At 34.6% G+C, this 12,030-nt stretch overlaps 1 protein-coding gene across 2 annotated transcripts in view; it reads right to left on the reverse strand.

The window, feature by feature from the left end:
• The window catches only part of lama (lamina ancestor), a 63,514-nt gene that overhangs the window by 15,817 nt on the left and 35,667 nt on the right, over nucleotides 1-12,030 (reverse strand). Inside the window, exon 4 of one of the 2 annotated variants that reach the window (XM_069846762.1) lies at nucleotides 2,374-2,523. The exons of the other annotated variant lie outside the window; for it this stretch is intronic. Within the exon in view, the coding sequence (XP_069702863.1) occupies nucleotides 2,374-2,523 (150 nt within the window). The remainder of the gene's footprint in view (nucleotides 1-2,373; nucleotides 2,524-12,030) is intronic. 2 annotated transcript variants of the gene reach the window in all.

Raw genomic sequence — 12,030 nt, forward strand, 5'->3', positions numbered from 1 at the left:
AATTCATTATTAATTATTTAAATGGCCTACTGTTACAATTTGAATAAACTGTACATTATAGCCAACTTTTACAAGTTGAACACATTCAACTCTGCAATCAACTTATGACTCTAAACTTAAAACAATAAAGTGATTTTTTATGCGTTTTCTAACATAATAATTCATTACGTAATTACTTATTTCCTCAATTTTGATTTTCAGTTGGCAGAGTTGTTGTCTATTTCATTTTGCATAATTCATTTAAAAAAGACTTGTTCCTGGATTTTGAGCAAGAGGACTAGATAGCCCTCTTGATTTTGAGGCCCCCAGAATCATGAGGTCCTGAGCAGCAGTGTTGCCAACTCGATTCTTAAAAATCCGCTATGAGACAGTGCAGAAACCGCTAAATTGCTATATTGTCAATGTAAGTTTAGATTATTTTGCCGCTGTGAGTGCTAAAATTACCCGCTAAATCCCTATATCACCAATACAAATTTCATAAATTTTATCCGCTAAACTAACACTGAAAAACGCTAAATCTAGCGGGAAAACCGCTAAATTGGCGACACTGCTGAGCAGAGGCACCACAGGCTCCTGCCTAAATCAGGCCCTGCTTTCACTCCCGCATTACATCTATCTTATGACTGGCAGAATTCTTTGTTTTGCCATAAACTAGACACAAAAGTGAACACTGAGGCTTCTAATTTTACTTATTTACTGTTGAATGGTGGTATTCAATGTCATGGTTCCTTGTCTTCATGTCAAAGTTTTGTTTATGTTTAAGTTGGAATTGTGACCGACATGATGGCTCTTTTCTAACGCACCAGGCTTACAGAAGGGCTCAAGTTCAAATCCCGCTCCACTCTGAATTTATAACTTCCGTTGGGCAAGCCCGTGATCAAGACAACACAGGGGTTTCCAGATTCCCTATAACATCCCAACAATTCTCCATCATCATCATCATCATCATCATCATCATCATCATCATCATCATCATCATCATCATCATCATCCATTAAGAGTGTAATGTGTAAGGCCAGGAAGTTCATGCATTTGCATATATTTTTCCATTGGCTGTAATTATTTGCTGATTAATTATCTTCACGAATCATCAGCAATTAAGCTTATGAAACCAAATTTTATGTTTCACATGTTTGCATATTTTGGCTTTTTTTTTTTTATAAATGCACAATATTTCATGATAATTTATATTATTGTGGCATATTTTCGCGTTTAAGCTCATTAAAGATGATTTTATGCATAGTTTGGATTTTTTAAATAAAAGCATCATATTCTATTTTTGAAAACTGGTACTGAGTGAAATTATTATAATTATTTTTATCAGAAAAATATTTAAAGTTTAGCGGCATACCTAGTGAATCTTACGGCACAGTAATGTGCCACTCTCAACAATAAATGTAAGCTTAATCTTATCTAGTATAACCTATAATATTATTATTATTATTAATTATTTATTAGTAATAAAAGAAATATAGAATTTTATTAGTGTATATTTATTGGCTTATTTTAAGGATTTAAAGGCATGTTTGCATGCATATTTAGCAGGTTTTTAGGGCATAAACTTCCTGGCCCTGGATCCACCACCTGTGGTGCACTGTGGATAGTCTCTGATAAACTAAGTGGTCTATACTTCTCGACATTAGCGACAACTATGACTACACTTACAGAATTGAGGCGAATAATGGCAAGTCAAGGCTGGTCCACAATAAACCCGGAACGAGAACTAGAACGAAAATGGGAAGCAGAGGACGTGAACGTGAAGATTTTTTATTCACAACAAACCGAGAATGAAAACAGCTATGCATTACGTGTGTCAATAACGATATATAAAGTCGATATTACGCATTCTGATGTTATTTGTATATGTAATTGACCAATGGCGTTCTCTCGTGAACATATGCCAGCTAATATGAACACAGGTTAACCAACTTCAAAATTTAAAGCGCGGAATATTTAAGAATTCAATTCACGTGGTAGTCTGACCAAATATACACGTAGCATAATTATATTGAAAGTGATTCTACTGAATTTCTGGATTAGTTACAATCAATGGATGAAGAAATTATGTCACGGCCTCCTTGCTATAAAACATACGACGACCAAATAGCTTTTTGATGACAATAGAATGAATCTAGTAGGCTGTAATCGGAAACGAGAACAACAAAGTTAAAAGTTCGCCAACCTTCACATTCCTGTTCCCAGACTCCGTTAATTGTGAATGCTCACATTTAAATGTATATATTTTAACTATTTTTCCGTTCTCGTCGTTTCCATTCCCGGTTAATCGTGGACCTGCCATTTGGGGGGGGGGGAAGAGAGTTTGAATTGTAAATTAAAAATAAAACTAAATGAGGCTTTAATTTGTCAACTCACCCTGTGGCGTCGATTTCTTGTTTGTAATAGGCGCGGCCCACACCATAAGGTATCTCCTCCATTTCATTCCCCTGGCCCCAGAAGTCAATGTGGAATCCCGTGTTCTCGCCCCAGAACACAGTGGCTGAATACACGCCATCATCATACTCCCTGAGAAATAACGAATGACTTTAATTGTATGGCTAGAATTGAAGTCTGAGACATTGTTGTTTGTTGTTTAGTCAACTGTCCGAAGACAGATTTATTTATTATACTCCAATTTTACAGAGAACCCTATTTTACCTGAGACAGATATGTTAGGGTTATAAATACATAATAATAGTAGTAGTAATAATAATAATAATAATAATAATTATTATTATTATTATTATTATTATTATTATTATTATTATTATTATTATTATTATTATTATTATTATTATATGATATTGATTAATGAAGTCTCCTATTGAATTAGTCTTACGTGTCAATTATGAAATTAATACAATTTTACAAATCTATATATTCAGCAAATGTGTAAAAAGTTTTATAAGTGATACACATGAATGAATGAAATGCAATGAGTTGAAATTAAATACTAAAATACAATCTTATATTTCTATTAACAAGTTTCATGAAATGTATGCTATATTATAACCTAAGCAAATATCTAATCCTAGTATTCACTAGAATGTAGTTTAAATTTCTGGATGGGTTGAAATCTCTGAACACGTTACACAGTTTTCCGTTAAACAATGTTGTTACAAGCAGTTTTTAAATTTTATACAACACATTTATCGTGAATCTATTTTAAATTATTATACTAATTTATTTCTATCAACTGTTAATTTAACACACACAAACAAAGTAATAACAGAAATAAGCCAGAAAAAAATAAAAGACACAACAATAAACTAGCCACACTAAAGACACAACAGACAACAACAACCGAAGACAGATTTGAACCTCACAAGTAACACCAATAAGGCATCACTCATGAGGCAACTAGGCCAGGAGATAATGGGGTAATATCACAATTGCTGATAATTTTATTGACTGTGAGCTTAAAGAATGTTTCCTGTCACGATAATTTTATTATTTAGAGAGGTCTAGAAATAATTACCTCATGAAAAAGAAACATGAGTTTAAAGAAAAATGAAATTATGTATCACAGAAAATTATCACCATGAGTAGTATTTGACTTGATAATTCCCACGCGCGAAAAATTAATCTTACTTTATGAGTGCACTCTCTTATTTTTTCGTCATAGCATAGATACAGAAATAAGCCTTCTATAAAATGAAATTTGTTGCTATTTGACAAAATGAAGAACTTGGTTTCCTTGGGAGAAAAAAAAAAAGAAGAAGTAATACTTAAATAATATAACAATACTCTATTGTGAAATGTGTCAAGTTATTAGGTTTTTATTTTGAAAATTTCTTACACACAAATATATACAAGGTTAACCGTAAGTAATGTCATTAATATCAGGGGGTTATTCTTTGAGATATTTCAAACAAAAAAGTTTAATATAATTTTGCTCGTTTTTGCTTCGTTTTCGAGATACAAATCGTTTTATATGAAATATTTCATAGCGTGTTTTGGGAAAGCCACTGATTTAATTTCCAATATGCTCAGTCAATTTAAGGGAGCAGTGTATTATGATAATAAATTATTGAAAGAATTTCAGTTTTGTCCTTTAAAGTTTGCAGAAATTTGATTCGAACAATTTAATGTAACTTTTCGTTCTGCAAAGGAATTTTATAGGGGAGAGTCGGGTAGTATCGGACATCGGGTAGTATCGGACAGTGCGTTTCTTTCATCTATCACCATATGGTAGTATCTGAATGACATGGTTACGTTTCTCTATGCGACGTCACAGAAACGTAACCAGGTACTATCATCGTGTGGTAGATGAAAGAAACTCACTGTCCGATATTACCCGATGTCCGATACTACCCGACTCTCCCCTAATGTTACTTTTGTTCGCAAATTTAATTATTTACTTTGCTTTAAAATCATCCCTCTTTTGTAACTACTAAATTCGATGAAGTCAGTGTTTATGATGGAAATATTCCACATGCAACTATCTGTATGTGCTGAAAGAAGTACCACAGTCTAGTACATACAGTCACGAAGCTCAATACGTAGGAAATATGCATCCAATGACAGTTGAACTTTAGTTGCTAGCCACTAGGATCGCTACTATCGCACGATCTATTGTTTCTAGTACTCTCAGTTGCTAATCGCTTAGAGCACTGTACTGCGAGAAATGCAAAAAATCACCTCAAGCTTCGTAATTATAATGTGGAAGTACGGTATAGGTATTCTCGACTATGAAATGTAAAAGGTGACAGTCCTCACTTTCAGAATAGTGCCACATTTTCTGGATATAAACGATATGTAAAGAACCTTGTTCTCATTTGGATCACTGCTCAATGATAGTCTGATGAAAACATTGAGGTTACGACCTTGAGAGACACAACATTACAGTACGGTGCCCTAATCATTTTTGTTATTCACAGAGTTAAGTACAATACGTGCTTTATAAGAATTACGTAATTCATTACAATTTTAAACACCAGATGTGACGCATCATATAAAAAGATTGACAGGTTGACGCCTCAACAACGTTGAGATCTGGCGAAGGCTAACTTATAACATCTGTGCGTTTTCGCATTCGTTTAAAGACAAGAACGCAACACGTGTGCATTTGTCAAGCAAATCAGATAAGATGTCGCCGTCTCGAGAGACTGATTAGAGTTTATTTGCACTACTGATATGAAAAGTTGCGCGCTGCTCACTCGTCCACTGAATGTACAGAGACTCTTGGCTCAGCGAGCTTACCAGAGCCTCTACTGAATGAAGCAGGAGTTTTCAAATCGGTCCGCTGCCGAATATTGTTGTATGCTTGAAACGTGAAACATGGCCTTCTTCATAGACTATTTCTAAAAACCATGACATCACGATACAGCACTGAATTCAGAAGGCAGTATCCTAATGCAGTTTCATTACGAGTTATGTGGAAAAGATAAGGGCGTAATTATATTACAATAATGTTTAAAACATTGTACAGAAGGTACTAACAATTTCAGTGTTCAAAGTTAACGCGTTATTCCAGATTATATTTACATTATTTCACTTCCAAAGCATTTTCAGATTTCATAGTCCCAATTGCTGATGAGGTATCCATGTTTGTTTAGTGAACAAGTCAACAATCGAGCAAGCATTTTCGTTTACTAGCTACTACGGACTTGATTGCTATTCACTATGTAGCTTTGGATCATCAACTTCTGACGTCACATCCGGCTATTTAGTCAACAATCTAGTACACTTCACCTGAAAATGTAACTTTGAGACACGGCCTTAGGCACTACAGAAGGTGCTCTATGTGGTTACCACGCATTGTTACACATGATTCAGCCCTTCTCAGTGAATCATGATCTCTTGCAATTATACCTGGCTATTGTCGGATTTGTTCACATGCATTGGATACATGCTCCTGTAAAGTTTGTACATTGTCGATGGGTGTGGCTTTCACCAATGTCTTTAAATGTCCCCATAGCCAGAAATAAAACTGATTTAGGTCAGGTGATCGGGGAGGCCATGCTACTGGATCTCTTCGACCAATCCGTCGCCCATTAAACCTCCGGGTTATGTGTTGTCGCACGAGGTGTAGAAAATGGGGCGGCACCCCATCGTGCATAAACAGAAAGACAGCCTCCACCACTGAATACTCTACACCAGCTATGGGAACTATCAGCAAAATAGGGAGGGAACGTTCCTACTCACCCCACATTCGTTTGATGACAGGCGAGGGGTAACGCAGTTGTTTTGCTAAGTCAAGTGCAGTGGTGGATTCGACACAACTTGCGCATCAGTAATTTCTCCGCTCTTATTACTTGTTTCAAAATCTTTACAGTATTTTGTTTATAGGAAGTACACGTATCATACAATAATTATGACGGCCACCTACTGTCATTAGGCAAATTATATATTTTTCAGTTGTATAACTATTCCTTTATCATGTGCACAAAAAATTCTTGAACTGCCTTGTGATCGACATAATAAAGTATTTATTTTTTCAAACTATAAAGAAAAAAAGCAAAGTTCCATTGTCATTTAACTGCACAATATATTAAAAGATACAATGCTCAACATAATAAATTATTTCTTTTTAAAACCAATAAAGTAACTAAGCTCCATTGTCATTTAAGTTGAAAACATATTAAACACAATATAATGATCAACAAAATCAATTGTTTCTTTTTATAAATACTAGAGAAAGTAAAACTAAGCTCCACTATCATTTAACTTTAAAACATATTAAACAAAATACATGAGCTATGAATGAAACGAAATACTACTGTAAGCCTACACTGCTGGTTTTCATTTTTTTGTTGTTGATTGCCCTCGAAATTTCTTGTCATTAACTAAAAAGGATATATTAGGCTCTAAAATAGAACAACTCAACCGTAATACTGAAACTAAATGCATGTCTGTGATCCTAGACCTGGAGATACTTTTGGTCATATTCATTTTGAAAAGAAAAACAGCTCACAACAGTAAGTTGAGCCAAACATAGATACCATACGCATTGAAAATGTGCGCAGATTAGGGAATTGCTCCTCTGGTAGGTATTTAAAGAGATCTAATCCATTTTTTTCCTAAACACTTTAGTGGCGTGCTCTTTTGCATCTCTATAGTGGCTCTGATGCTTGGGTAACATCAAATACAAATGGATTATTGAACAGACACATCTCCATGTCCATTGCAGTTACTTCTGAAACTCTTTCTTGGAAAGAGAAGGCATCAAGTAGGCCTAATATGCACTCAAAGTTTTAAATACGAGGCGTGTTCTTAAAGTAAGTTCCGTTTTCAATTATAGCCGTCACATCGCTGCAATCGTTATTTTGCGCATGCGTGTTTTCTTCTTCAGTCCTCAGACAAGCTGTGCATGCAGTTTCAGAGCTTCAGTCCGTGTGTGTGGTTAGTTGTGATCAGTTGAAATGTTTAAAGTGATCGAGCACCCCGCGGACTGTGAGATCCGGTCTGTTATCCGTTTCTTGAATGCGAGAAACATCAAACCAGCTGACATTCATCGTCAACTTTGTGAGGTGTATGGTGATGATGCCATTAGTGATGGAATGATCAGAAGATGGGTTAGGAAGTTCAACAAGGACCGCGTCTCTGTGCATGACGAGCAGCGTATCGGTTGGTCATCTTTGATCAATGACGATTTGGTGCATGCTGTCGATGCAAAAATTCATGAGGACAGGAACATTGACCATCCCCCTACAGCCCGGATTTGGCTCCGAGTGACTTTCATCTCTTCCTGCACCTCAAGAAGTTCCTCGGTGGTCACACTTTTGATGGCGACGACACCCAAAATCTCATCTCGAAATTTGTCTGGGAACAAATTGACCATCCCCCTACAGCCCGGATTTGGCTCCGAGTGACTTTCATCGCTTCCTGCACCTGAAAAAGTTCCTTGGTGGTCAACGTTTTGATGGCGACGACACCCAAAATCTCATCCCGAAATTTGGCTGGGAACAAATTGACCCCCCCCCCTACAACCCGGATTTGGCTCCGACTGACTTTCATCTCTTCCTGCACCTCAAGAAGTTCCTCGGTGGTCAATGTTTCGATGGCGACGATGAAAAAAGCAGTGCGGGAGTGGTTCGCATCGCAGGCGGACGAATTTTACAACGAGGGGATAGAAAGACTTGTGCCACGATTCGATAAATGCCTCAATAATGGTTGAGATTATGTTGAGAAGTAATTGAAGTGTGGGGAATACAATGCAACAAAAATGGTTTGTAAATATCTTCCCGTTTACTTACTACACCTTTTTGGAACTTACTTCAAGAACACGCCTCGTAAGTTCAGTTCCAGATACTTAATAAAATAATAAGTATCTAAATCCTGAAAATACCATAAACATATCTTGTTTTGTATCTTTCCACAAATATTACGAAAATAGCTTTTAAAATTGTAAATAAATACTTGTAAGATCAATGAAGTCCGCTTTATGCTTCCAATCAAAGTGGCGTTTAATATTGAAACGTTTTATATGCGCAATTTTAAACCTACATATTAAGCAACAGACTTTCTTCTTTTTGTAAGTAACAAAAAATTCTTTCTGCCACTCTTCCTGAAACTGACGTCCCGAGATCGAAGCCATACCCGCCACTGAATGAAGCGTGTCTAGAGAAGCACCGGGCGGAGGAGAGGGTCGGTGGAGTGAGGTAAGGCGGCTTTGAGTGCAGTGGCCCTTCGGAGCCATTTTTTCCCATGGTTGCTCTACACGTACTTACTAACACAAGTAAAATTATAGACTCCGTAGTATCCTGGACCTTTGTTTACTACTACATACTCTCTTTACTTCTGTTGAGGGTTGCTATCCACTCTCAAAACATACACCATTGTTTTGTGTTTTTAAACGAATGACGAACATAGGTCACAATGCAGCATGGCCCATATCTGAACAGATATTTGTTTTTTGACACAGTTTTATAGGAATTTTTTTTCAACATCATATATATATATATATATATATATATATATATATATATATATACTAGTGACGTTTGCAGCAAATGCTGCAAACTAAGTTCATTAGAAGTTCAAATTAAAATTTTTCAAATTTATTTCCAATGAAGAATAGCAGACATTTTGAAAGTTATTTGCTTCCATAATAGTGAAACATACTCCCTCTGAATGCTTTTTATGCCAAATACATTTCCTTGAACCTATCCATCTTCAGTTCTTAAGTTTCAATGCGAAAACGCAAGTAACAATGTTAGGATGATCAGGGAATTTTTCATGTGGGAGTAATGCAGTAGCTATTTCAGGTCATTGCGGATTATAGGTGAAAGTTAAGAAAATTTCAGGTTTGATTAAACCCAAGAAATATGAAATTAATTTTGATTTAATTTTAAAACGCAGCTAAAATAGGAAGCATAACTCATTACTACCTAGGAAAATTAGAGAATCACACATATAAATATCTACACCACACTGCCGTTAAATATATGAAAAAACCCACATCACTTGACTAATAACTATAAAAATAATTTATTTTTAATAACAATATTGTTACCTTACGTAAGTTTTATAATTTTCAGTAACAATATATATAGCTGTTACTCAGTAAATTATAAAAATAAAGATCTAATTTAAAATATTCTTTCTCTGCGTCTACTTACATAAAACCTCAAAAGGTTTCACTTTCATATCATCAATATAGTATTAATGTGTGTAATTAGTGACAAATAGGTCTACTCACATAATATTGCATTAACTATAATAATATTTCATTTTTAATGGTAATAATCTCATCAAACATTCTTAAGTTTCGTAGTTCTCAATATCCAATACACAGCTATACTCGGAAAATTACCGACCAGAGAATCAGACCTGTAAATTATTTTTATACGCCATCTGAACTCTAAATATGTCAGCAATCCTGCAGATCATGGGCTTCGTGTAATATTGTTTATTGTAGTGTGTGTTTTATTCTGAAAAGCCATATTTTTCAAAACTGACGACAGATGAATTTTGGAAAATAGGAAAATGGTGTAGGAAAATTGACATTTTACTGAAAACTACTATTTTTCTGAAAAACTTTGGGTTCCAAGCTTCAAAATGAGGAGTCATTTATTAAAATCCGTTCAGCCGTTTTCCCGTAATTTCCATTACCAGTTCAAATTATATACATATATATAATTTCCATCACCAGTTCGAATTATATATATATATATATATATATAATTTGAACTGATAATGGAAATTACGGGAAAACGGCTGAACGAATTTTAATAGATGGCCCCTCATTTTGAAGCTTGGAACCTAAAATTTTTCGGAAAAGTAGTAGTTTTCAGTGAAATGTCAATTTTCCTACATAATTTTCCTATTTTCCAAAATCCATCTGTTGTCAGTTTTGAGAACTAATTTTATTCAATCACGGCCGACTTGATTGAATTTCAGAACAAAACACACTCTACAATAAACAATAGGCTATTACACGAAGGCCATGACCTGCAGGATTGCCGACATATTTAGAGCTCAATTCAATTTTTTATTAAAAACTGATTCTGCAGTGTATAATTTTTGAGTACAGCTGTGTATTGGATATTCAAATCTACGAAACTTGAGGTGGTTTGATGACATTATTACCATTAGAAATTAAATATTATTATAGTTAATATCATGATGCATTTATTTTTTCATTAATTGTACATAATATTGATGCTATATTGATGACATGAAAGTGAAACGTTTTGTGGTTATGTAAGTAAATGTAGAGAATATCTTAATTAAGATCTTCATTTCTATAATTTACTGAGTGGCTGCTATATACAACTACAAAACTTAAGTAAGATAATAATATTGTTATTAAAAATCAAATATTTTTATACTTATTAAACCAGTGAAGTTGGGTCTTTTTCATATACTTAATGGCGGTGTAGTGTAGATATTGATATGTGTCACTGTCTTCAGTATTGGCTGGAGAGAGCGCAAAATTTACAGTTCCTAAGGAAAGATCAAAAGGTATTACTTACTGACAAAATAAGAGGCCTAGAAAATTTTGTAGTCTCCAGATCATTCCAACAACATCTCTTAGTAGGATAATTTCATTTTACGCTCTACATTTCAAGTTCTAGATGCAGCAGTTATACGAAAATTCTATTGTTCGAAAGCTTAGCAAACCTGACATTTTTTTTTACTTTTGCCTACAATCCACAATGACCTGAAATAGCTACTGCTATCGTCCTGACATTGATACTTGCGTTTTCGCGTTGAAACTCAAAAACTGAAGTTGGATAGGTTCAAGAAAAAGTATTTGGCCTAAAAAAATCCATTCAGAGGGAGTATGTTTCATTATTATGGAAGCAAATAACTATCAAAAAGACAGGTATTCTTCATTGAAAATAAATCTGAAAAATTTTTATTTGAACGTCTAACGAACTTAGTTTGCAGCAGTATTTGCTGCACAAGCCACTAGTATATATATATATATATATATATATATATATATATATATATATATATATATATATATATATATATATATATATATATATATATATATTTGCAGAAGTACAGGTACTTCTTTATACTAGATATAATTAGTAAGTAAGAATTTGTATCCAATAATCCCCGGAGTACTGTTCGCACATCATATTTCTGCAACGTGTACTGTAGAGGAATCAGAACATCTGTCACGGATTTTACGTGTTCCAATAGAGGTTATGCTCGATGTGAACACAATCATCGAGATAAACCTCGCTTTATCACCGATAATAATAACTGACAGAGTGGACAAACTGCTGATATGCTCTATAAAATTAATTCTAGTCACATTTTTTCCATGAAGGTCGTTTGATGAATGTCAACGCTTGCGTAATGTAAATGTCACTAAATTAGTAGAAGGTTACATTAAATTTCAGAAAATGTAGGTTCAGAGTTAAATTATATTTCATTTAAATAATTTTCTTTTATCAACAAACTAGATGGTAAGAATATTTACGGTTTTTCTTTGCACTATTTTGAATTCAGCATTGCCCACTTGATCGTATCGCCTCTGTCCGCATGATCGAATTTCGTCCAGAATTCTGATCAGAAAATAATTCTAGACGGGACCACCTCTGTGGTGTAGGTGGTCAGCATCCTGGA

This window comes from Periplaneta americana, chromosome 15 (genome assembly GCF_040183065.1).
Source record: "Periplaneta americana isolate PAMFEO1 chromosome 15, P.americana_PAMFEO1_priV1, whole genome shotgun sequence".
Classification (NCBI taxonomy): domain Eukaryota; kingdom Metazoa; phylum Arthropoda; class Insecta; order Blattodea; family Blattidae; genus Periplaneta; species Periplaneta americana.